Raw genomic sequence first — 25,371 nt, 5'->3', positions numbered from 1 at the left:
CATGGTAAGATATATAAGTGAGACTGTAAGACATTTAAAGAACTTGTAAGAGATTGCGTTATATAATTTAAGTGAGACTGTTTTTCATCCGGATCCGTGGCGCAATGGTAGCGCGTCTGACTCCAGATCAGAAGGTTGCGTGTTCGATTCACGTCGGGTTCAAACTCCCGAACATTATCCGGAAATTTTTTTGTCTTTCGCTTTTGCTGCGGTTCATCCATTCCACTCTTTTGGTTGGGTAAACTAATTTCTCTTAACCGAAAAGTCTTGGTTCCGGTTTGAAATCATCTTCGGTGAGCTTATTATTACTTTATTAGATACACCAAAGAGTCTGTATGATTCGTTCTCTGTTCTTTATTTCTGATCCAAAGAGAAACAAAGTGATTAAAATGCTCGTTAGCTTTCATTGTTTGTATTTTGGTTTCACATGTGTTTATCTTGGAATACAAAACATTGTGAAACTTGGTTCTCATGTGTTCCAGTTTTGTTTCAAAACATTTCAGAGAGTTCATACTCCATAGTCCATTCACATGTACATTAATATAATAATAAAATTAGCACAACTATTAATATCAGAAATCAAACAATTTTGTTTTTCAAATGGTCATATTCACATTGAACAAGGAAAACCGTTAACACATTTACATTGGACAATTCTATCTCTAACTAATGTCAGTGTCTTTTTCTTGTGGACTATTGAAGCAGGGAAGTCACGTTGATGAATGTATCTTCAGGACAAGGAATCGTTAATCCACCCATTGGATGATCATATCCAAACTCTTCTTCCGTTTTACTGAGAAGAGCTTGAAAAGAAGGCTGGCTCAAGTATGAAATTGGCACGATATATCTCTTCTTATGGACCTGGTCTTCACCAACGTACACCGCAAGAAACCCCTTTGGCGCTGAAACTGTCCTTTTGCTTGTAGTCGTCGCTACAGAAAGGCCAATAATCCTCTTTGCACTCAAGAGACCTCTCTAAACAAAGCCATTTCTTGAAAATTGAAATTTGAAGCTTGTGAGAAACGGATAGATGCTAAGATTCAAGGTTTGTATTGAAAAGTTGGTTCTCTGCCTTAAGATGTATTATATAGATTAAAGAAAGACTTTAAAAACCATCCAAAAACCATTAAACACTACAAAAAAAATCCACATTGATAGCACATTACTATAGCTCGTTTTACTGAACTGTTATCGTTGATGAGTTAGAAATTTTTATATTATATAATAGTGCTAAATAAATGCTATGGTAGAGTTTTAGTAAGCGCGAACCTAAAATTAGATTTTCCACCGAGACTTGTGTAAATATTGGAGAAGCGCCGAAAAAATAAAAATTTCCCTCTGTGTTCTAATATATTTTTATTTAAAAATGTAAAAATTAGTCTACACAAAAAAGACACAAAAAAAATCGCTCAAACCCTACCCTCCTCAAAATGTAAAAATTAGTCTACACAAAAAAGACACAAAAAAAATCGCTCAAACCCTACCCTCCTCTCTTCTCCCATCGACTCTTCTCCCATTCGTCTCTTCGCCCATCCAACAGTCCTCTCCCAATCACCACCACGACCATCACCACAGTCCTCTCCCCTCCGTCAGCCTCTACACCTTATCTCTGCCTACCTCGTCTCCGTCTACCTTGTCTCCTCCTCGGCACCGTAATATCTCTCTCTCTTTCCCTCTCTCTGCAAAACCCAAGTCTCTGTTCAAGTCTAGCTTCTTCGATTTCTTCATCCTGAAACCCTAATTTCACACAATGAAGAATAAAGGTATAGGTTTCAAGGGTGTTAAACAAAGAGAGCTCTAATCGGAGCGGGTGGTCAGATCCTGTTCTACCCGACTCTTATGTACAATCTCCTCCGCTTCAAGCTACAGTCTCAGTTTCGATGGTGGGATCAAAAACTTCCCCAGTCTCGTGTTTCTAAACCTTTTATGTCTATTTGTGGAGTGTTTGATGGTTGCAGATTTTTGTTTTAGATTTATGAAATGGAGCATCTAGTGATACTAACACGAGATTACCTCTTTGCTCCTTCTATTGCAGAATAACCCGAGCTATGGACTTCATTCACAGTGAGTAAAGAATTGTTCTCTCTTGAATTTGATTTTCATCTGTTGCCTATTATGCATTGCCTTTCATGTCACAGAGAAGGCTTTGCTCCGTAAAACAACTTACGTCCATTGTGGGTGTCTGCTTGATAAGACCGCGGGTGTGCTTATTGTCTTTTGATACCTTTGGTTGTTCACTTTGTGTCTGGTTTGCTTAAACTCTTGCCTTCCTTTGAGTATAGGTGGGAACAGAACCAAGGCTAGGAAAGTACTTTGTCTAAAGAGTCTCAGCCACTTAAGCTTAAGACTGAAAAGAGTCTCAATCAAATTCTTGGATCAGGTGTGTACGATTCTGTTGCTTCCTGATTTTATTCCTCAATCTTGCTGTGTGGAACAGGTTAAATCAAGAATAATGGGAGATCCTTCTTACAGAGGCCCAATTGTTTTTCTGTGTATCTCTTGTGTCTTACTAAGATATACGCCAACTTCTGGTCACCTTTACACAGACAAACATGTTCATCTAAGTGATATTGTGTTGTTTGATAGGAAGAGGGAGTAGCCATGTCTCATGAGGAAAAACGAGTTGAAGAATCTATGGATGTCTGGAGAAGACTTACTGTAAGTTCCTTTCCCTGTTTTCTTTGTGTTGGTTCTAAGTTTGAGAAATTTATTGTCTTATTTGGTTATGAATCAGTTGCATGGTGATCATATTGCTAATGGTCCTAGCTTGAAGACACTGATGAATCTTGTGCGGATTCAAGATATCATTCTTATCAGCGACAACTTTGATGCTAAGCTGATGGGGGGCGTCAGCTTGGGATATTTTTTCTGAGGTTGGACTCTCTACCAATAATAAATAACTTATTATATGCATGATCGTTCAGTCTGATAACACTTGAACTGTTATTTCTTAGTTTAATAGTAGTGAACAGGTTTTGCTTAAGTCTGATAAAACTTGAACTTGAAATATAATTACATGATACTCTGTAAAGGTCTTGTTGGGTTCATGTGTGTTTAGCAACGACAGCTATGACGACACCTTGTGAATTGTCTTAATAGTTTCATTAACAGTTAGGGTTGTTTAGTGATCTGATTTTTTGTTTTTGCAGAGATATATCAGCTAACAATCTAAGCGTCCTTCAATGGAGAGTTTATCATGGAGAAGAAGATGAAGGAGAAGAAGAAGAAGAAGAAAGTTATGGTTTATTTTTTTTTCGTTTGACTTAGACTTTTTATTTATTTTTGTTTTAGCTTTGTAAACTGAAATTTAATTGTAAATCAATTTCAGCTTATAAATAAAATTTATTTTATTTTAATATAATTATTTTTGGCTTAATTTTCAAATTATTTTATTTTTAATTATAATTTTCATCTATAATAGCACGAAACATGACTCGTAATCAATTTGTAACATTAAAACTCGTCTTATAATTACACTAGAGACAGCTTCCGTTTATTGCCATCGTATATGTACATTACATAGCGTCAAGAAAAAAAGCTATCGTAAAGAGGGTACCTATGATGGCTGCCGATGACATAGCATATGAGAAAATGCTATGAAAGGTCTACGATAGCGTTTATCGTGAGCTAAGAATGTACATATTTCTTGTAGTGAAAGTATGGGACATACACAGACCTCTATTCACATGGTTCTGTCTTTTAGATATGATAAAAGACAAGAAACGAAGGCTAACGAGCATTATCACTTTGTTTCCTCATATCTGTAAAGTAAATGAAGAGAAGAAATGAGATAATCAATCTTTTACGATATAACTTGTCATCTGTGATACATATTTGTGGATGTAATCAAAGAACAACCTAACCTGTGACAGATACTTGTTGTTCTGTTGTTGAGAAACTTCAGGTCCCCACTTTAAATTCTCATATTCTCACTAATCAAATCCATTTAGACCACAAAGGTGAGGGAATATGATCACCACAGAACATGAAGAACAGAAACTTGGCTGGTCTTTATTATCGACAATAGCATATGTCTTACCTACAAAACATTGAGAAAACAAGCCCTTGTGAATCGCATTTCATTTTTATTTTCTTGTCCCACACTCAATTAATTTCCAGTTGGTGAAGACAAACCCATGTGAAACTCTGCTCTAGCTTGTCCTATACTTCAAGACCACAAGTTTCAGAGAGGTTCAAACTCATTCATGATCTTTCTATATATACCCATAATATTACTCTTTCTATATCATCAACCAACAAACAAGCAATATTCCAATAACTTGAAATCTTGAATCATTTCATACATTTTCAGAAGCTTCACAAAAGGATTCGAACTTTCAGAGAAAGAAACTAGAAATGGCTTTCGTAAGAAATATTCTGGGTGCAAAGAAGATTCTTGGAGCCGCAACAAGCAAAAGAGCAACCTCAGCGGCGCCAAAAGGGTTTCTAGCGGTGTACGTAGGAGAGAGCCAGAAGAAGAGATATGTGGTGCCAATCTCATACTTGAGCCAGCCTTCGTTTCAAGCTCTTCTCAGCAAATCTGAAGAAGAGTTTGGGTTCGATCATCCAATGGGTGGTTTAACGATCCCTTGTCCTGAAAATACTTTCATCAATGTTACTTCTCAGCTGAAGTGATGATTATTCTTCAAATTAGAAATAGATTTTGTTCCTTGTAAATATAGGATACCAATTTTATGATATAGACACAACATGATTCATGTTAAATTTAATACAAATTTAATTTCATAATTATTTTTAGGGAATTTAAACGGACTTCCACATTAATTTTTTTTTAATAAAAATACAAAATTAAAATCTAAAAGTCATAAAATCTACTAATACTACTCCCATAATCAGTAGTCAGATGGTTTAAGCCCAAACAAACCTGGCTGAGTTTATTTCACGCATCTTAATAAATAGAGATCAGCACTAGTTTGAGATCCTGACTATGTTTTGAATAGGCTGTGGAATGAAAATAAGAAGTGATGATACTCTGGCTATGAAAAGTTTCATCATAAACATCCAGAACAAGGCAAATGAAATTAAAACTTCCCCTGATTGCCAGACGAAGATGAATAACTACACAGTAAGCGATCTGCCAACAAGTTGAGAGCCAACGAGGATTGTGTCCAGAACACAAGGATAAAGAAGTGGCTTCAGAAAGTAAATATCCCAGTTTGTTATGAAGTAGAGTTGATGTCACTTCAAAGTTCAATGGATCTGGCGAAGCTTGTGACATAAAATACAAATGCTCATAAGCATAAACTTTGAAAATGGACATCAATGAGGATAAGATTAGTTGTAAACTTGAACTTCAATTTCGAATACTTATTTAGAAAGAGTTCCGATAGTTGTATAGGATTCAATCTTTTATTTCTTTTCAAGAGACTTTAGAGAAAGACATTCCATCAGAGAAATAAAGGAGACGAAAAGAAAACAAACATTACAGCAAATGCATCGAATCTAACTTCGACTAAAATATTTTTAGAAAGTAATAAAACCAAACAAAAACACAACCATTATAGATAAAAAGAACTCGTTTCCTTGTTCAAATCATTCATCTCATTTTCAAGCTTCTCTTCACTTGGCACTGGCGAGCTGGGAGCGGATGAGTTTAGCCGCATCAACCATGTTCTTCAGGGCAGGCTTGACCTCTGTGTACTTACGGGTCTTGAGACCACAGTCAGGGTTAACCCAGAGGATGTTCTGCTCAAGAACAGCAAGCATCTTGTTGACTCTGTCCGCGATTTCCTCAGAAGATGGTATTCTTGGAGAGTGGATGTCATAGACACCTGGACCAATACCGGCACCGTACTTCACTCCCTCACGGAACACGGAGAGAAGCTTCTCATCAGATCGGGAGTTCTCGATGGTGATGACATCAGCGTCCATGTCGATGATGGAGTGTATGATGTCGTTGAAGTGGGAGTAGCACATGTGAGTGTGGATCTGGGTGCTGTCTTGGACGCCACAGTTGGTGATCCTGAACGAGTGAACAGCCCAGTCCAAGTAGAAAGCGTGCTCAGATTTCCTGAGTGGTAGTCCTTCTCTGAGTGCAGCCTCATCGATCTGAATGACACCGATTCCACCTTTCTCAAGGTCCTCGACTTCGTCCTTGATGGCCAAAGCAATCTGGTAACAGGTTTCGTGCCTACAAAGTTTTTAAAAAATACATGTTTTTTAGTGATTTCGTTCTTTTTTCTTGTAACATGTGTTCGTTTCAGACATCGGTATTTGTATGTACCTGGGCTGGTCGTTCCTGACAAAGGACCAGTTGAGAATGGTGACAGGGCCGGTAAGCATACCCTTCATTGGGCGAGAGGTCATGCTCTGAGCCATTGCGGACCAGAAAACAGTCATTGCCTTGGGACGGCTCACATCACCGTAGATAACTGGTGGTTTCACACAGCGAGATCCGTAAGATTGGACCCATCCATTGGCAGTGAAGGCGAATCCAGACAATTGCTCACCAAAGTACTCAACCATGTCGTTTCTCTACAAAATTGTTGAAAGGTGACTCGTCATTGTCAGCTCTCGACATCGAAGGAACATAGAAACTTAAAAGGAAAAGCTCACCTCTGGCTCTCCGTGGACAAGAACATCGATGTCAAGTTCCTCTTGGAGGTCAACAACTTTCTTGATCTCTTCCTTCATGGCCTTAACGTAGTCCTCCTCAGACACCCTAATAATAGAGAGATTAGTGAAACCATTAGTATCATACCATTTAAGGAAATACCAGAGATCAAATTTAGAAGACTAACTTCTTTGCCTTGTACTCTCTGCGAACTCTCCTGAGCTCTACGGTCTGTGGGAAGGACCCAATGGTGGTGGTTGGAAGGATTGGGAGGTTGAGCTTCTTCTGCTGAGCATCTAGTCTAGCACTAACATTGGTTGCACGACGGTGGTCAGAGCCCTTCAAAGCAGCAGCCTGAGATACAAGAATCAGAAACCATCTCGATCAGTAAACGATTAAGAAAATAAATCATTGACATGGCTGAGGTTTGACGTCAAACTTACAGCCTTCTGCACACCCTCGTTGGTGACTCTTGGGGAAGATCTCCTTGAAGCCAAAGCAGCAGCGTTGGCAGAGAAAAGAGCCTGAAAGAGAATAAAATATTAGAGTTCAAGTGTATACCAAATCATCTAGAGTGGAAATTATTCAAAGAAGCAGGAGGATGAACTTTCTGTGCAGAATACCTCATCCTTGTGACCAGCCAAAGCCTTAGCCAATGCGTTCACTTCAACGACCTTCTGGGCAGCAAAGGCCATCCATGACTTGATTTCATCGTCAAGCTTAGTCTCGTTGATAAGATCGACAGCGGTGTGGAGAAGAGAGCAGGAGGTTGAGACCACAAGCTTATCTGTATCAATGCACAAAGATAATAGATCAACATTTGAATAATTGATTATAGTTGGGTGGATGATTCTGGAGGGAGCGTATTACCCTTTCCAACAACACCCTCAAGTGCTTCCAAGGTGCTAAGAGACGCAGCAAAGTCATTGGCCCAGATGTTCCTTCCATCAACAACACCAGCGAAGAGGTACTTTCCCTCAGGGAAACCGGCCTTGACCAAATCAAGAGTCTTTGTGCCACGAACCAAATCAAATCCATAGGCAGTCACACCCTTCAAGGAAGTAAGGGTCTTGTATGCTTCAGCAGGGATATCAGCGAAGTATGTCTCCACAAGAACATTCAAACCAGATAGAGTTGATTCAAGTTCAGCATAGGCTCCAGTAAAGGCCTGGAGTTTGTGGCCCTCAAGATCCATGACAAGGACAGGCTCATCAAGCTGAATCCAGGTGGCACCAGCTGCCTTAAGCTCGGTGATCACTTCCCTGTACACAAATCAAAGTCATAATATTCAGTGGCGTGTCAGAGGATCATTCATAACTGAACGAAAGATAAAGAGAATTGATTTCTTACTTGTAGACAGCGAGAACTTTGGGGAGAAGAGAAAGAAGATCAAATGACTTCTCTACACCCTTTGCAGCCTTGGAAAGCAACAAGTAAGAGACAGGGCCAACAAGTACGGGGACGGTGTCAACGCCAAGCTGCATAAACATCAAGTTATAAAGTCAGATCTTTAAAATAGCAGTATAACAGATGAAAAGGAAACATACTTTAAGTGTACAAAAGAAAATTAGCAGAAGAACAAGAAACAACCCTAGGTGTACAAAAGACAACCACAGTCAAACAACGATTATATCAAGCAAGTGTGGTTTGTGAACATGCAAGTGAGTGTATTCTTAAAACATTAGTATTCGTGAAACACCAATCAATGAATCTAAGCACAAATGCTAAATCCTAGAACCAAAGCCTACTATTTATCTCCAATCAATTAATCTTAAAGCATAGTAAATCTAGTAATTTCATAATAGTGAAGAATGGTACGTACAGCTTTGGCCTCCTTGTACTCATTCACGGCCTTGTGAGAAGCGTAAGAGAAGTTAACCTCAGGGCCCAACTCAGGAACGATGTAGTGGCTGCATCAACAAACCATCATTACATTAGTCCACAACTTTATACAAAAAGGTACAACTAACAATGTCGCTGCAAGGTTCAAGACTCACTAGTTGGTGTCAAACCACTTGGTCATCTCCATGGCGGGAACAGAGGCATTTCCTCTGGCCATGGAGAAGTAAACATCCAACCCAATCTCACCACCGGTGTAACCGTATCTGGGTGGAACAGCACCGAGCATAGCGGTGGTGTCGAGAACCTGATCGTAGTGAGCAAAGGTGTTGCTCGGGATGTACTTAGTCCCAGCCTCAGACATCTGCTTCCAGATACCAGACCTGATATCAGCAGACACCTTCTGAAGATCCTCAGCAGTGGTCTTCTTATCCCAGAATGACTCCAACGCGAACTTGAGTTCTCTCTTGGGGCCCATACGAGGATATCCAACAATGTGAGACGCCATTTTTGATTTTTCTTTTTTCACTGCATCAAACAAAAAAAACAAGATCAGTATCTCAAAGTTAATTAAAAATAATCATTTAATTTATATTGAATAATATTATTGCTAAGGCTCTGACTCCAAGAAAGCAGCAACAGTTCACGTGTACGCAAAAAAAAAAATATCGGAAAGTGTAGCAGCTTTTTTGTCGTATTATATGATTGAGATAAACGAGACGAGTCACACTTCAAAGTAGAATTTGAAAAAGTTTTTTTATATCAGATCACATGCAAACATTCGTCACTACGAGATTGTTCTAAAGCGGATCTAACACATACGAGCTCATATTCATAACAACGATCATTTAGATCTAGAACCAGATCTACAAAATCGAATAACACTAGAAACTCAGATCTGTAACTGATGAGCTTTCTCACCGTTTAGATATACACTACGAACAAACAGATCGTGGAGAAATCGAACCAAAATACAATATACAAATCAAATCACACTCGAGAAAAGTAGTATTTACAACAACGTGGAGATGAAATACGAAATGAATAACGAAGGGGGGAAGCTAAATAAGGGAGAACGTAGGGAAGGTAGAGAAACACGGAGACGTACCTCACGGAGGAAGAATCGGGAGAAGAGAGGAAGAAAAGGGTTGGCTACGAAGAAGAGAAGGCGAGGAAGAAGAGTGGGCTTGCGAGTTTATTTATAGCAAAAAAAACAAATAATGATAGATCGTTGGGGTCTGTGTATTATTGTCTAGATCTGGTGGTTGATATTTTCGGCAATTATCATTTTATTTATTTATTTTTACGGCTATTTATACGGCTACTTATGCGTATTTATTTTCCCATTCTATATTTTCTTACCAAGTATAATACAAGTATGAATAGAGTAGAGCTGGTAAATACGATTCTATCATACTGGAAAAAATACAATATACCAATCACCTTTTCGTTTAACTCTTTTCCTCAACACATATTATTCTAACAAGTAAATCATATAATAGTGTTTTCCTAATATTACATATAAGTTCAATAAAATAATCAGTGTTTAGTAAAAATAATGTAATATAATCATGATTTTTTTTTTTAAATACTGGAAAAAATACAATATACCAATCACCTTTTCGTTTAACTCTTTTCCTCAACACATATTATTCTAACAAGTAAATCATATAATAGTGTTTTCCTAATATTACATATAAAAAAAAATCATGATTATATTACATTATTTTTACTAAACACTGATTATTTTATTGAAAAAAATCATTGTTTTTAAAATTAATTTATGAGAAATTTGTTTGTTATTCGATGTATTTGTATCGTTGGCTTGAAATTTAAAAACATGATCAGTTAATAAATATATGGTTCATTAAGAACGAATTTTCAGATAATATCTTAACTAATTAACAGAAATATCTTAGCTTCAAATTTGTATTGTAGTTTCTATTAGCAAACGTCAATCTATTAGTTAAACGTAATTAAAACGTATAGTAAGAGATTAAATCGAGGATTAAAACTTATTAATAGAGATCAAAATGTATTAATTAAGCCTTTTTCTAAAAAAATAGAGAATTAAAACGTGAAGGGGAGTTGGTGGTGTACGTGGGAGGGAAAAAATGCCTATTTCAACATGAACTTTACGCGTCGTGTCTATTCCTTCACGAACTTTGTAGCAGTGCGTATTCCACACTGAACTAAACAAATTTTTTAAAATACTATATGAACTTTATGCGTCGTATCTATTCCTTCACGAACTTTATAGTAGTGCGTATTTCACATTGAACTAAACAAAAATAAAAAAATACTGCATAAACTCTCAAAATAGTGCGTATTTCAATATTGAGCGTTAAATGTGTTAGTCATCCGTTAATTTATCAAAACAACGTCATTTTGAATAAATTTTGTGAAATTAAAAATCAAAATAAAATATATACTCTTAAAATTGTGCTTATATATATTGACTGTCAAATGTAATAGTCATCCTTTAATTTACCAAAAACCTCTCAAAATTGTACTTATATATTGACTGTCAAAGGTGTTAGTCATGTTTTAATTTATCAAAAGATTTTATTTTGGATAAATTCTATGAAATTATCCGTCAATTTGTAATTTTTTATGTTTTATAAAATCTATCAAAAATGACGTTATTTTGATAAATTAACGTATGACTAACACTTTTGATTTCTTAAACAGAAAAATACTAACACTTTTGACAGTTAATGTACATATATATATATATATATATGACTACACCTTTGATTTGCTGACAAAAAAAAGACGAACACCTTTGACGCTCAAAATCGTGATTATATATATACACCGTCAAAGATGTTAGTCTTTCTTTGTCAGTAAGTGAAAGGTGTTAGTCAAGTCATACATTAATTTATTAAAACAACGTCATTTTGGATAATTTTTTTGTAAAATGAAAAAATTAAAAAACGACGGACAATTTCATAGAATTTATCCAAAATAGTCTTTTGATAAAATCAATGATGACTATTACTTTTGACAGTCAATATATATAAGCACAATTTTGAGAGTGTATTTTATTTTTAATTTTTAATTTTTAATTTTTAATTTTTTATTTCACAAATTTATACAAAATGACGTTGTTTTGATACATTAACGGATGACTAACACATTTAACACTCAATATTGAAATAAGCACGATTTTGAGAGTCTATGTAGTATTTTTTGATTTTGGTTTTGTTCAATGTGAAATACGCACTACTATAAAGTTCGCGAAGGAATAGACACGACGCATAAAGTTCATATAGTATTTTAAAAAATTTGTTTAGTTCAGTGTGGAATACGCACTACTACAAAGTTCGTGAAGGAATAGGCACGACGCGTAAAGTTCATATTGAAATAGGCACTTTTTCCACGTGGGAGCGCTGAGTTGGTGGCATGGGACCCGCTGAGGTTGGTGAGGATTCACATTTCACAGTGAAGTTTCTGCTAAATACGACGGCGTTTAGTGTCAGCAGGAAGAGTATCGACATTGAGCCCTGCTCGTGGTCGTCAGCGTTTTGAAAACCATGTGGAGGGTTGAAGCTGATTTTTCTAATCCAAAAAAAAATCCCATACTTTGACTACTAAAACATACAATTTATTTGATCAAAAAAAAACATACAATTTATATTAGTTTTCATTTAACATTCCATTTAGAAAATACAAATATATTTCTTAGTCATACTTATGTATTTATGTTTTTATGTACTTTTTTGAAAGAAAAAAAATGTTTTTATAGACTAGGCCGAGAAAATTATATGTTGGCTGAATATAGTAGGTAAAGAAAAGGGGATTATGCCCCCACAATATATATGTTCTTGTTTAAGATTCATAAACAAAGTGATGACTGATGAGTGCTTTTCATCTTGTTGTTTGCTGATGATTTGGCCACCAAACATTGATTCTTAACTTATATTATCCTCATATCGCTTCCCTTGATTATATGTTACTTTTTTATTTTCTTTATGTTTTTGTGACGTTAAATCAATGATACGCAAAAAAAACTTTGACGATTACAAAAATATATAAACTTTGTATTAGACATCTTAAGAACTTCAGTGTTTCTCAAGCTTGCGTTAAAACATTCGAAGGACTCAAAGTCCATAGTAGTCTAAAGATCTATGCATAGTGGGATTAATATGGTTTTTCGCATACCAATCATTGATCCTTAATTTTATCATGTAGTTCAAAGTTTATGGAAGTCTAACCATAGCACATACACTACTTTATTAATAAGATATATTGTAAGCTCTTAACATGTTTACCAAAAAAAAAACGATATATTGTAAGCTCTTAAGCGGGACTTGTGACTTTCAAGATCTAGTTTGGACTTTTTGTGTTCCGTTCTCTTGTGTCGGAAACTGTGAAGGTGTGTATTTCGAGTTGTAAGATAATAAATGGTAGAAGATGGTGATGCTGCTCCAAACCGACAATTCAGTCAACAAATTGCTGATTCTTCCTTAATCAACGTCAACCAAATGCTTACTGAAGACGAAAAAATGCTTACTGCAGAGTAGTTTGACACAATATGGATAAAAACTATAGATTAATTATATGTTTTGTATCTGCGCTAATTTGTTATGAGTAATTGTCAATCACAGCAAATAAGTTGAACATCAGTTAAATTACATGAGATGAGACTTCAAGTAGCAAGAAAATTGCATATGCATCCTGAAAGTTGGTCTGTCGGTGGATTTAGAATTAGATCTGCTATTATAATAGTAGCAACATTCACACGAGCATTTAATGAAAACCCTCTTTTTATTTTCATTTTATTGTTTTGAAAACCTAAACAATAATATACTCATAATCAGATCAAACGCAAAAAGGAAAATTTGTGATGTATTTTATGAAATTATTGAACTAACTCGTATGTGTATTGTTGTGAAAATTATACTTCATCCGTTTCAAAAGATACATAAATTTTTATTTTGAAAATATACTTTTTATTTTTGCAATGCAATTTTTGTCTACTAATAATTAAAAGTTGTAAAATTCAAAAGCATTAATTACATTTTGTAAAATTTTATTGGTTTAAAATATAGAAAATATAAAATTACAAAAAATTATGCATTTATTATTAAATTTTAATATGTTTTATTAAAAGATATACAAAATTTTGAACATGTATAATTTTGAAACTGGAAAAAGTATATACTATCATATTGTATGCTGTATCTCTCACATTTTTTTGTCATCTTGAGTTTGGTTGATCGTATAATAAAATAATAAACGAATCACAAGATCCAAAAACATCCTTATTGCTGGCTTGTAAAACTTTTGTGATAAAGGTACGCTTTTAGCCATGTGAGTTAATAGATAGGCATACATATACATCATCATTTTGTCTTAAAAGTTGTTAATTTAAACAATTTCTAATAATCTCAAGATTCAGAAAGAGGTTGATAATCTATAAATATCTTAAAGATTCAGAAATTATTCACCTGAACTGAATCCCAATCACAAGGCTTCATGTTAACAATTGAGTATATAATGAAAAATGAAAAGCCAACACCTTGTTAGGTAGAGTCCATTCTTATAGATTACAATGCTTACACTAGCAACTCAAACTTAACACGTTCAAAGAAAAAAGCCAAGCAGCAACACACTTTTCTCAGTTCTCACTTCCCATGTTCAATACAAAATAATTCAGAACTGAATATTTGAAGTCACAAACCAAAAACCCTGACAAACCTCAAAATAGTATCAAGAGATACAAATCAATCAAATCAATAAATATGAAAGCTGAAAGCAAGAGAAATGAGGAAAACACAGACAGACAAAAACCAACAAAAAGGAGAAATGATAAGCGGCTTCTTCTTGCCCCTTTTAAAACAGAGCACACAGTCTGATGAAACACACACAAAAACCAGAAGTGTCAATCATTACCGCGTAACAAACATATATTTACTTGAGTTGAGATGCATTACCCTTCCATTTTTCAGTCTGAGTCACTCGAACTAGAGCTTGAGCTTGAGCTCGAGCTTGAAGATTTGGAACTCTTCTCCTTCTTCTCCTTCTTCTTCTCCTTCTTCTCCTTCTTCTCCTTCTCCTTCTTCTCCTTCTCCTTCTTCTCTGTCTTTCCTTCTTGTTCTGAAGTTTTAGCAGTTTCTTTGGACTCATGACTCGTTTCAATCACATCAGCGTTGCTTGAGGTCTCAGCTTTTGGTGCTTCCTCAGTCACAACTTCATCCCTTAGTGTTACATTACTAGACTCAATACCTTCTCCGGGAATCACCACTCTCTCAGAGATTACTTCCATTGCCATCCTCTCTTTTGGTTCAGAAGGTTTTGGGATTTCCTCCATTGATCGGGTTTCGATAGACGGTACATCGGATGTGGTTGCCTCTTCTGGTCTACTGTCCTCTTTTTCTTCTTCTTCTTCAGGTGTGTTGTTCAGAAGAACATTTGTCTCATCAACAGACCTTTCTTCAACTGAAGACCCTGGTGATTCGGTTTCTACTGCACTCATGATTTCTCCAGAGACACCTTCTGACTCTGGTGACTTTGGCTGCTTGCCCATGCTCTCTTCAACAGCCTGGTTCATAGCAGTATCTAGATCATCCTTCGAAGTAGCTTCCACAACTGTAAAGTTTGACTCGGTTCCATAATTCTCTTGAGCCAACTGGTCTTGAACGGTACTAGGGAGAATAACATCCTCAACCTCAGACCCTTCATGGATCTGCTGGAAAGCAGATTGTATGTCTTCAACAGATCTCGCTTCCAAAACAGGCAGAGCTTCCATCAGTTCGTTGGCAGTGTCTGATCCTATCGAAGATGGCCCAGGCTCAGAATCTGTCACAACCTCCTTAACACTGAAGTCTCCAATCGTGTCAAGCTCAGACAACAATCCTTCATCGATCTCTTTGATCTCGTCTGCCTCTTCAGTGATTACTTCTGGAGGAGTCTGAGATATTGCATGTAAATCCGTAAGCTGATCTAATCGCTCCACCACATGGTCAAGCTCGTCGTAAACAGTCGCTTGGAAGAACTCAGCCCCTGAGCCTTCACCAACCATAGGTGTTTTGTACTCGGGAGACTCTGCTGGAGATGAGGATGTGTCAGATGTCAAACAAGATAAATCGGCTGTATCCTCAGGAGCATCATGGTACTCGTGGAAAGTGATGTTGCGAGAAAAGACCACACTAACCGGAGCTGCACGAGCTGGTACCTGCAATAACGCAGCACAACTGTAAGAAACAGATCTTTTTGCTTAACAAATTGCAGAAAGAACAAAGAAGGAAGTCCAAAATTTTAGAGGTATTAGCCTGCTGTTTAAATCCAGTTCCAGCTAAGAAACCACAAAATTAGATGAATACCATTTGTCAAATATGACATGAGGATAAGAAACAAGTTGAGTATATCACATAAGAGTATTTTAAGATTATAAGAGAGCAGTAGAAAGTTCTTATACCAAACGCAATCTACGAGAGAAGTTCAAAAAAAAAAGAGTCTACGAGAGAAGATGAGTTTAATGACTTACTTGATCTTCACCATGTTCAGGTGATGATGATTGTTCTACCACAGATTTATCAGACCAAGTCAGTTCTCTATCTGATTCATAAGGAGTCGTTTCTCCGGATCCCACATTTTGGACACTAGCATTCACAGAGTCTACTTCAATATCCATAGTTTGATTGGGAACTGATGACTGAACTGGATCTTGTTCCGACTGCGAAACATCTTCGTCGTTAAATGAATGCGTCTCAGCGTACTCAACTGCTCCAGAAGACAAAGTGGAGTAACTGTCTATTGGGATGTCTGCATTGAATGTTTGAGGAGTTGCTTCATCCTTTTGTTTATCCTCTTCCTCGTCCATTATGCCTTCACCAACTGATCTGTTTACTGAAGTTTCAGCTATGTCATGTACCACATCAGGTGATTCTTCCAGTGTTGACACATGCTCCCTCGTGTCGCCATATCCCAAAGGTGAACTTGTAGGCGCAGCTGGGAGATGTTCTTCAAGCATCTCTGAAGATAATACTTCCTCAGATTCCGTTGAATTGTTTTGACCATCAGTTCCAACCTCCCCAATGAGAACCTCTCCTGCAACAAGTGAGCTAGTCTCTCCTACTTCCCTTGTACTTCTCTCAGTCTCATCTGCATTTTCCTGTACTTCTTCCACACTCTTTCCAGGTAGGTCCGGTTTGTAATCAGACGACACGGAAGAAAACGATGGGAACCTACTGCCAGAACGAGGGCTCGTATCGTAAACAGGTTCTACGTGGTGGTCCTCAACCAAACCAGAAAGATCATGACTTGCTAAGTCCTCCAGCGAGGGGCGTGCAGTGATGAAAGCAGGCGCTACATCGTTGTTATAATCATCATCATCCACCCCTCTTGGAACATGGATTTCTAATCCTCCAAAAGAAGGCTGGGAAGAAGAAGTACCTGCTTCTTCTTCATGAAGATCACCTTTCTGCTCAGGAACCATCATTGCTTCATTCTCACTAGTATCCCCCATCTCTTCTTCTGTCTCTGATAAGGATGAATCGCTATCACTGGATTCCTCTTCATCATGTTTTGACTTATCAGAAGTTTCTCCTTCCGTCATGTTTGTTTCCTCATGGTTTGCTTCTGGACTTCCAAGTATTATCTCAGCCACATCATGATGAAGAAGATTTCTGCTATCATCACCTTGTTCATCAAAATCGGAATCTTCTGAAGAATGGCTTTTATCTTCATCATGGTCAGAAGCTGAATGAGTTTTCTCTTCATCATTGTCAGAAGCCGAATGCATTTTTTCTTCATCACGGTCAGAAGCCTTGGAGATATCAGTATCTCTATCACCATCCTGTTCATCCACTTTCTTTTCGTCATCCTCCAGGATTGTACACACAGATTCAGTATCAGGAACAGAACTGACTTTTGATTCACTAACTTCACTGAGCTGCCTTTCATACGGATAATAGCTCGTTCCCTCGTTTGCTAATCTTTCCAGCACAAAGAAAGGACGCAGCCTGTCATGCCTGGGACCTCCGAGCATCGATGGACCAACGCTAAAACTCTCATGTCTTCTGAACACTTGATCCTTCGGCTGTTGAGACGAGATCTCTTCCTCAAAACCACCTTCACCCTTGACTACGTCTGGCTTCTCTTCATTTGGATCAAATGGAGAATCAAATGGATTTTTCCTAGCGAACATAATGGACGGAGCAGAGCCAGGTATATCCATATCATCGTACGGATCATAAGGAAGATCAAACGGATTCCTTGCAGTTGAGATTGGCGGCATATTAACGGGAATCTCAGCACTATCAAAATCAATCAGATTCTTCTCAGCCATCATTCTCATATTGTGACGAGCTCTTCTCCTTGCAATAAGATTCTCCAACCGTTGGTTTCTTTCGAGCTCGAGAGTTCCTAGATCCATAACGTTTTTCTGATCAGCCTCTGTCCACTTGATAGCTGATTTGCTTTCATCATCCTTCTCTTCCTTCTTCTCCTCCTCTTCTTCCTCTTCCTCTTCTTCTTCATCATCCTCTTCGTTCTCGTTGTCTCCTTCCTCTCCATGACTTTCACTGTCAACATCACTCTCCATCCCTTCGTCATCACTACTACTCCTGTGAGGCCCCTCCGAAGCCGCATCCGATCCTTCCAGATCCGCAACACCACCACCACGGCCTGAATCCTCCGTGTGTAAAAGCGGATGAAGCTCGTCAAGCATGGGGATGATGTCAGTCATAGAAGGATCAGGAGAAGAGCTCTCGGCACCATCTGAACCAGAATCAAGCGAGTCATCAGCGTCATCATCCTCGTCCTCCTCGTGCCTCATCGGTCTCCAAGGCGAAACTGGAGATACATCCATCTGATCTTCCTTTCCCATTAACTTCTCTTCTTCTTCTCCTCCATCTCTCCTCTTATTATCCGAAGAATCCACAACAAAAGCTCTCTCCTCAAACCTCACGTGACTATCACGTTTCACCACCTCGTCGAGACTCTCATCAACCAAAGGCCTATAATCAAAAGGCCTCCCATCGTCATCAACCTCGCTCAGAAGATTCTCCACCAAACCATCAGCAACATCCTTCCCATCCAAAACCACATCTTCTAATTTCTCCCTCCCCACAAACCTCTCCACGTTAAAACTCTCACCTCTGTCAACAACAACAGTAGAAGAAGAAGGATCCCTGGAAACCTCGGTTCGAAAAGGAGCAGCCTCGTAGACGGTCTCCGGCTTCTGTTCCTTCTCGATCTCAGGCACGTTCGGCTCTCCGAAGCTCAGAATCGTTCCCAGCAGAACGAGAGTGCATACCAAAACGGGAGACGCAACCACCAAGGCGGAGAAGAGGAAAGGACATGTTCTTTGGAGGAGATACAAAAACGCAACGAAGCCGAGGAGGAAGGGATGATCGCAGATCCATCTGTAGGAGGTTTTGATCATAACGTCAAACGATCTCCGTGCGTGGACTCTGAGCTCCGACCGATCACTCATCATCTTTTCTTCTTCCTCTTCTCCAGGTTGTTAATTTGTTTCTGTAAGAACAACATTCAAACAAAGATTAAAGTTAGCAACTTTGATTCAAAGGTAGAAACTTTTTGATCAGATCACATGCAACATTTAAGATCGGATCTAAACGAGCACACGAGCCCCAGAAAAAGGCAGATCATTTCAATCAGATAAGATAAATCGAAGATTACCCTAATACGAGTTCAATCAAGAGGTTACGAGGGAACAGATCGTGGAGGAAATAGAGATCAAATGCGATATAATTCAACAATTTTTCATCACTTCGTTAGCCCTAAAACAAGTCATGGACGTAGACAGGGAAAAATGAAATGAAAAAAAAAAAATTTGGGGGAGAGAGAGAGACGTGGGGAAGGCATGGAAAGTAGGAGACGTACCTAATGGAGGTTGAATTGGGAGAAAGAGGAAAATGGTTGACTCTACGATCGATAGAGACGATGATGATGAACAAGAAGAAGAAGAGTGGGCTCGGCTCTGTTTTCGGCTTTGTCTTTACAGCAAAAACAAAATGATCAATTCTTCGTTGGGCTCTTTTGTTATTAAGCTGGTGGCTTAGTGGTGGCGCCCCTACTTTTCCTACAATTATTCCATTTTATTATCTTAATCATACTAAACATAGTTTGGTTCTCTTGTAATAAAACAAAATACAGATTTAATTGTTATTTTCAAAATTAAAATAATTAGTTGTGAGTAGAAGCACGTAACAAAAGGAGTATGTTCGGACAAAGACTTGAAGGAGAACTTAAATGAGCTTTCATTGAACCAATGGTTTGTATCCCACTCTGCCTTTAAGATCGACTCATGTCTTTCTCTTCATTTGGCTACACTACTTACTAGTTAGTTGCTCATTTCACTGTGCAAGTGAGAAAGTTGGGTTTGATATTAACGAGGTCAAGACACAAAAAGCTGTTGGATTCTTTAATGTATTCAGAATGTTAATATGATAATTGATAGACAATAAGAAACGCTTTCGTGATACAAGCAGAATCATAAAAAAATGTGTATCTTGATTGATCCCATTCAAAAGACCAGATAGTCCAGGTGCTTACAAAACAAATATTAATTAGTTACTGCGATTTAGATAAAGAGTTCTCGGCGATAACAGAGCAAGATGCTTTTATTCTAAAAAGAACATACCACTCTATTTCAGTTTTGGCTTTAAACTCGATGAGGTTCTTGATGCTGTTTATTTCTCCCAATCTTTCATCTTCTTGCTCCCCTTCGGTTTCTCAATAGGAGCATTCATGCCTGCCATTTTCTTGTTGTATTTCTCCCGTAAAGGATCATTCGAAGTCCACCTGCACAATCGTTCATTATGTCATAAACATAATCATTCAAAATCTGCAGCTCCATATACGGATAAACAGACACAAGGTTCCCCCTAACAGTCTCAGTTCAGTTCTCAGCTTAATTTTTTCTACTCAAATGCTAATCAAGTCAGTCTTCAGACGCCTATGACTAACCAAATGTAAGAAACGAAACACTAAAAGCAGAAGACTTACGGGTTGCTCCAATCTGTTGTATCCTCATTAACAAGGTGAGTCCATTTAGTCCTTCCACTGCGACCAAAGTGCTTAACTTGCATAACTTTAGGCAAGATCGATTTGTCCAACCTATCTTCACCCGTCGGAGCAGAGAAGTCACGCTGAAATATCCCATCGGTCCCAACGGATCCCGCCTCGTCGTCAGGATCCGCCTGGAAGAAAGCACCCTTGTGATAGTACTTCTGCATGAAATTCCACTTCTTCTTCGGTTGAGTCGAAGAAGGTTTAGGATTCTTCCTCTCCCACTCTCTCCTCTCCTGCTCCGTCATGTTCCTCAGCTTCTCTACCTCCTCCCTCTCTCTCAGCATAGCTTCCTTCGCGTCCCTTTCCCTCTTGATCCTAGCGATCTCCCTCGTCTTCCAAACCTCGTACTCCTCAGCCTCGTTGATCTCGTCATCGGTTTCAACATCTCCGATATTCGCTTCTTGCAGTAGCATGTTCTTGCGTATCTCCTCGTCTTTCCTCACTTCCTCAACCACTATCTGCTTCGTCTCAATCTTCCTCATCTCGAGTTTCCTCTTAGCCATCTCCTCCAGAGCAAGCTCTTCAGCTTCAAGCCGCTCACGCTCTGCAACCGTATCTCTCTCGGCTTTAGGAACAAAAACAGGCTTGATCATTGCAATACCACCATGCATATCATCCTCAGAATCAGTCTCGTACTCAGACTCCTCTTCCTCATCCTCGTCCTCCTCTTCCACCTCGTCTTCTTCCTCCACGGGAAGCAAGTCAGCCTCCTCTTTAGCTCTCTTGAGATTCTTCTCTCGAATCCTCCTCCTCCTCTCTTCCAACGCATCCTCATCTTCTTCCTCCTCCTCTTGATTATTCCTCAGCTCTTCCTCTTCGGTAGATACAATCTCAGCCTGTCTTACTCGTCTATGATCAGCTCTGACTTCTTCACGGTTCTCGACTCTCGTCTGAGCTAAACGACGTAGTCTCGGATCGTCCTTTCTAGCAACACCTGAATCATCATGATGCTTTCGATCAAAAGCGTCGACCTTTTGCATCCTAACGTCCTCATCTTCCTCCGGTTCGTCGGCCCACTCGGGAGCTTTACCGGGCCAGTATCTTTTCACTTTGGTCTGTCCAATCCCACCTCGTAGCTTAGCACGTGTAGCAAGTGCAGCTTCGCTAACTCCCGCTGTGACCGACATCGTTGCACTTGCGAGTAATCAAAATAAGTTACCTTGGAAATTTGTTTCTGCGACATGAAGAAACGAAAAAAAAAAACAGGAATTAGATCTAAGAAAGGACCTACTTCCAAATCAATCCACAAAAGCTAAAACCTTATAAAGGAACCTTAAAAATCGACAAAAAAAAAAAAAAGCATCCTGTAAAGTCTGTGTATTAGTATTATCTCACAAACACATTCTAAACCCTATCATAAGCAAACAAACCCATTCCGACAAGTAAGTACACAAACCATTATGTCACAGAGTACACAACCCCGTTCCACCAGAAGATCAAATGTACCAAGAGACAGGTGCAAAAAAAACATGTAAACTGAGTTCTCCTAACAGAATTGGATCAATATACTAATCAAGATCAAACAAACCCCGAGAAAGTCGAAGATTGTATATTTTCATAAAATAAAAGGCAAAAGGGGGGGGGGGGGGGGGGGGGTTCCGAATCTATGAAATATATGAGTAATTCTTCGAGGTTCAACAGAGAGAGACCAATCTCAATGTTGGACGAGAAACACACAAAAGTATCCAAATCCATAAACAATTAGAAGAGATGAAAGAACTTACACTTGGGAGGAATCTATTATAAAACAAAGAAGGAGAGAACGCCAATCCGGCGAAACTTTTGAGAACGAAACCCAAAGAAATCGTAGCAGGACGGAGGGGAAGAAGAGGGTCGGCTCGAGCCACCAGTTGAAACTTTAACTAAATACTAAGGGGCCGGGCCACGCGAAAACTCATAAAAATAACACTAAGTCTAAAAGAAAATCCAGTGGGCTTGAATGGGCCTTTAAATTATTGTTCTTTCTCCTTTTTATCTGTCAACTTTGTTGCAGACACTCCCGACTTGTAAGTTTTCATCTTAAATCTTAATAGGTGGGTTACATGATTCATTTCTTTTCATCTGCAGAGTATGTCTATCAGTTTTTTTGTTTTAAAGAAATCTTTTATATATATATATGTACTATGACTGATTGGCAATGTGATAAATCAGTATAATAAATACATAAATGAGCAGGTTGTTATGAAACCAACTGAACACTGATCGTGTCTTTCATATTGACAGGAGAATTCGAACCCACTATCAAAATTCAAAATAAAGTATATATAATTTTAAGTACTAAAAGGGATGTTTTTAGACCGTTGTTTTCGTGTGAAGCAACACCTAAAAACCAGTTACTCTGTTGCGAAGAAAAACAAGCCTTGAATCCTTGATACTGTACATCTGTTTCTTCCATATCAACGCTCGACCTGAACACTTATTTTTGAATTTTGATAGTGGGTTCGAATTCCTAGCTACATGATGGTTTTACTTGGGGTTGAAGAAGCTCTTCTGCAATGTTCTTGGTTTAATGAATTCTACCACGGATTCTCGGTGAAAGAACAATCCGAATCAGACTCGGTTATATTCCAAATGCTTGAATTATTTTCCTCCTGTAGCCATGATTGATCATCGGAGTCTTGACCCTCATCATAGTGGAGGAAGTCTTCTGGAAGAAATTGCTCCTCGTCCACTATACAACTTAGATTCTGCATGCATGCAGCAAGAACAGATTTTCCTTGGATCTTTGCATATGCCAATGAAGAAACTTTCCCACCACTGTTGAATTTCTCACATATTTTTCCATTGAAAGTCTGCAGAAGCAGCCATGACAAAATATATATTAGTAATAACATGTAAAGCCAGTGCATCTTTATACATCACCGAGTTACCAAATCCACCACAATACATTGTCATGTTCGTTAGCAAAAACAGAAACACTACGCTAAGCTGATGAGAATTGTTGAGCGGTTATGGTCGAAAAGGAGGAGATAGCATCTTTTGCTCAAAGGAAGTGTCAGCTACTACCAAGTGCACTTAAACTCTGCAATAAGGTACATCTCTCCCTCGCCATCTTTTAAAAAAACTCCAAAATCTAATGGCATTGTCTTCTCTATAACTTTTGCAGGATCTTGTACCGGAGATTTTGTTCAGCACTTGCTTTCCTGGATCTGAAATACCTTCATGGTTTTGTCACGAAGCTATTGGATCTAAGGTGCAGTTCGAATCTCCCCAGCATTGGAACTACAATAAGCTCTCTGGGATAGCCCTGTGTGCCGTGGTCTCATTCCAAAGCTGCCAGGAACAAACAAGAACAGGACAAGAGCACACCAACTACTTGTCAGCGAAATTTACTTGTAAAGGCATGACAGGAGAGGAGCCTTGCACCGAAGTTATTTGGAAAGTTGGAAGCTGGAGTGAGCAGGACGCAATCGGGTCAGATCATGTTTTTATTGGCTACACCAACTGCGTGCACCTCGTAAAACATCTTGAAGACAAGCATTCTACCCAATGTGCTCCTGTTATGGCGTTCCTAGAGTTCAGCGTGAACGATGAAAAAACTAGTGGGGAAGCTAGGTTTGAGGTGTTGAGATCCGGTCTCAGTTTTGTGTTTGAACCTGATGAGAACAGAAATCCATTCCTGCAGGATGCAAACTCTGTTGCATGTCCAATGGATAGCGACATCTCATGTGAAGTAACATCCATTACCGATTCTTGTCTCACGGATCAATCCAACGGTGTGGTGAATCACCAAAAGGCGAATGGCAGACCAATTGAAGCTCTTACTTTCACTACACTTCAGCAGATTTAGCCAAATGTTTTTGTAGCTCCAAGAAGGCATATCTGCCAAGTTTTGAAATTGTACCTTATAAATTCTTCAGTATTCAGATTAATTTGGTTATCACAAAAAGTTTTCTAACCAAGAATATGATCAAGAACAGCTCATGTAATCACCATCAAACTCTTATCTATACAAAACCATTCCCATTTTTCATTTTATAGCAACCAAAACAAAACCACTCCTGTTTTTGACACCTAACAGATCATTTGAGTGACGTTTGAGTAGGAACCACTAAGGTATAATATTGCAACGGGTAAAACTGACCAGCAAAAAATAATGACTTTTCACGCAAGCAAATAAAGAATAATAGTACATAGATGACCATGATGAGAGCTAGCTTTCCTGCAAATCAATCAACCATAAAGCAAAAATCATGTAACGGTCATTTCATCAGTTCCATACGACACGGTGATGAGCATAAAGCTGAGACATTTATACCAAAAACAAACAGAGGAAAGCATTAAAAATTTTCAAAGTTTGGTCCATTCATTCACCGTTCAGACAACAAAAGTCCATAAGAAGAAACAGAAACACATTAACAGACACAAATTCTCAACTAGGTTCCAACACCCGAACAGTAGATAACTCATAACTAGGCGGCGGCACCGCCTGAAACCAAATCTCCGGCGGAGGCGGCGGCGGTGGCACCACCGTCGTCGGAAGAAAGAGCGAGAGGAGACCAATCCGGAGGGAGAGGAGGGAGAGGAGCGTAAACGGTGGGCTTCCTCTTAATGTCCCAAGGCTGCGTCTTCTTCGGCCTCGTCTTCCTGTGATGAGCCGTCGATTTCTTCTGCGGCCTCGACGAACACTCTATCACCATCCCCATTCCTCCTCCGACTCCTCCTCCGTTTCCCAGTTTCGGAACTTGAAACTGACGGAGAGCCGGGGATGAAGCGACGGTGGCGATTCCGGTGCCAAAGATCGCTGACACAGACATATCGTTTCGTCTTATCTTTTCTGCTTCCAGTGAAACTGAGTATGAGAGCCTCTAGCTTCGGATTAGAGAAGGTTATATCTTCTCCGAGTTTTCGTTTTATTCAAGTTTCTATTGGGCCTTAGAAGATATAGCCCATATTTACAAAAGCCCATTTAG

The 25,371-nt window shown here is 38.6% G+C and overlaps 8 protein-coding genes and 1 non-coding gene across 21 annotated transcripts; 4 read left to right on the top strand and 5 right to left on the bottom strand.

Annotated features, from left to right (window-relative positions):
• Window positions 1–29: 29 nt before the first annotated feature.
• LOC130510130 (auxin-responsive protein SAUR21-like) lies at window positions 30–1,152 on the bottom strand. The gene is made up of 2 exons (XM_057006476.1): window positions 1,114–1,152; window positions 30–975 (listed from the first exon to the last, which is right to left on the bottom strand). The coding sequence occupies exons 1-2, from the start codon at window positions 1,150–1,152 to the stop codon at window positions 694–696; spliced, it is 321 nt and encodes a 106-aa protein (XP_056862456.1). The 3' UTR covers window positions 30–693.
• TRNAW-CCA (transfer RNA tryptophan (anticodon CCA)) lies at window positions 91–162 on the top strand. The gene has a single exon. It is a non-coding gene; the product is annotated as a tRNA-Trp (tRNA).
• Window positions 1,153–1,437: 285 nt separating the features above from the next.
• On the top strand, window positions 1,438–3,361 carry LOC130509363 (uncharacterized). Of its 9 annotated transcripts, XM_057005230.1 has the most exons (8): window positions 1,440–1,652; window positions 1,764–1,883; window positions 2,036–2,064; window positions 2,139–2,201; window positions 2,283–2,380; window positions 2,587–2,658; window positions 2,735–2,873; window positions 3,150–3,361. In XM_057005230.1, the coding sequence occupies exons 3-7, from the start codon at window positions 2,049–2,051 to the stop codon at window positions 2,870–2,872; spliced, it is 387 nt and encodes a 128-aa protein (XP_056861210.1). In that variant the 5' UTR covers window positions 1,440–1,652; window positions 1,764–1,883; window positions 2,036–2,048; the 3' UTR covers window position 2,873; window positions 3,150–3,361. The 9 variants fall into 9 exon arrangements, 6 of the variants coding, with proteins under 6 accessions (XP_056861211.1, XP_056861210.1, XP_056861208.1 ...); XR_008943423.1 differs by having other exon boundaries at window positions 1,438–1,883; window positions 1,972–2,064; window positions 2,144–2,201; XR_008943424.1 differs by having other exon boundaries at window positions 1,439–1,883; window positions 2,144–2,201.
• A 678-nt stretch (window positions 3,362–4,039) lies between these two features.
• Window positions 4,040–5,520, top strand: LOC130509361 (auxin-responsive protein SAUR21-like). Its single transcript, XM_057005226.1, has 2 exons — window positions 4,040–4,191; window positions 4,313–5,520. Exon 2 carries the CDS (start codon window positions 4,357–4,359, stop codon window positions 4,633–4,635), a length of 279 nt encoding a protein of 92 aa, XP_056861206.1. The 5' UTR covers window positions 4,040–4,191; window positions 4,313–4,356; the 3' UTR covers window positions 4,636–5,520.
• Window positions 5,349–9,662, bottom strand: LOC108847402 (5-methyltetrahydropteroyltriglutamate--homocysteine methyltransferase 1). The gene is made up of 11 exons (XM_018620632.2): window positions 9,522–9,662; window positions 8,572–8,941; window positions 8,397–8,484; window positions 7,925–8,052; window positions 7,445–7,836; window positions 7,198–7,361; window positions 7,018–7,098; window positions 6,762–6,928; window positions 6,577–6,682; window positions 6,245–6,495; window positions 5,349–6,151 (listed from the first exon to the last, which is right to left on the bottom strand). The coding sequence occupies exons 2-11, from the start codon at window positions 8,919–8,921 to the stop codon at window positions 5,581–5,583; spliced, it is 2,298 nt and encodes a 765-aa protein (XP_018476134.1). The 5' UTR covers window positions 8,922–8,941; window positions 9,522–9,662; the 3' UTR covers window positions 5,349–5,580.
• A 4,345-nt stretch (window positions 9,663–14,007) lies between these two features.
• On the bottom strand, window positions 14,008–19,418 carry LOC108847385 (uncharacterized). 3 transcript variants are annotated; one of them, XM_018620615.2, is made up of 4 exons: window positions 19,268–19,418; window positions 15,906–18,898; window positions 14,353–15,593; window positions 14,008–14,270 (listed from the first exon to the last, which is right to left on the bottom strand). In XM_018620615.2, exons 2-3 carry the CDS (start codon window positions 18,858–18,860, stop codon window positions 14,364–14,366), a joined length of 4,185 nt encoding a protein of 1,394 aa, XP_018476117.2. In that variant the 5' UTR covers window positions 18,861–18,898; window positions 19,268–19,418; the 3' UTR covers window positions 14,008–14,270; window positions 14,353–14,363. The 3 variants fall into 3 exon arrangements, with proteins under 3 accessions (XP_018476117.2, XP_018476115.2, XP_018476116.2); XM_018620613.2 differs by having other exon boundaries at window positions 14,008–15,593; XM_018620614.2 differs by lacking the exon at window positions 19,268–19,418 and adding an exon at window positions 19,064–19,237 and having other exon boundaries at window positions 14,008–15,593.
• A 423-nt stretch (window positions 19,419–19,841) lies between these two features.
• Window positions 19,842–22,320, bottom strand: LOC108847888 (uncharacterized). 3 transcript variants are annotated; one of them, XM_057005225.1, is made up of 4 exons: window positions 22,183–22,271; window positions 21,680–21,730; window positions 20,393–21,638; window positions 19,842–20,188 (listed from the first exon to the last, which is right to left on the bottom strand). In XM_057005225.1, exons 3-4 carry the CDS (start codon window positions 21,583–21,585, stop codon window positions 20,077–20,079), a joined length of 1,305 nt encoding a protein of 434 aa, XP_056861205.1. In that variant the 5' UTR covers window positions 21,586–21,638; window positions 21,680–21,730; window positions 22,183–22,271; the 3' UTR covers window positions 19,842–20,076. The 3 variants fall into 3 exon arrangements, with proteins under 3 accessions (XP_056861205.1, XP_018476756.1, XP_018476758.1); XM_018621254.2 differs by lacking the exon at window positions 21,680–21,730 and having other exon boundaries at window positions 20,393–21,632; window positions 22,183–22,320; XM_018621256.2 differs by lacking the exon at window positions 21,680–21,730 and having other exon boundaries at window positions 20,393–21,592; window positions 22,183–22,279.
• Window positions 22,321–23,394: 1,074 nt separating this feature from the next.
• On the top strand, window positions 23,395–24,436 carry LOC130509493 (disease resistance-like protein CSA1). The gene is made up of 2 exons (XM_057005611.1): window positions 23,395–23,490; window positions 23,565–24,436. Exons 1-2 carry the CDS (start codon window positions 23,410–23,412, stop codon window positions 24,246–24,248), a joined length of 765 nt encoding a protein of 254 aa, XP_056861591.1. The 5' UTR covers window positions 23,395–23,409; the 3' UTR covers window positions 24,249–24,436.
• A 254-nt stretch (window positions 24,437–24,690) lies between these two features.
• LOC108844888 (50S ribosomal protein 6, chloroplastic) lies at window positions 24,691–25,283 on the bottom strand. The gene has a single exon (XM_018618174.2). It carries the CDS (start codon window positions 25,213–25,215, stop codon window positions 24,871–24,873), a length of 345 nt encoding a protein of 114 aa, XP_018473676.1. The 5' UTR covers window positions 25,216–25,283; the 3' UTR covers window positions 24,691–24,870.
• Between the last annotated feature and the right edge of the window lie 88 nt (window positions 25,284–25,371).

This window comes from Raphanus sativus, chromosome 3, assembly GCF_000801105.2.
Source record: "Raphanus sativus cultivar WK10039 chromosome 3, ASM80110v3, whole genome shotgun sequence".
Classification (NCBI taxonomy): Eukaryota; Viridiplantae; Streptophyta; class Magnoliopsida; order Brassicales; family Brassicaceae; genus Raphanus; species Raphanus sativus.
This window is presented reverse-complemented; position numbering and strand designations above follow the sequence as displayed.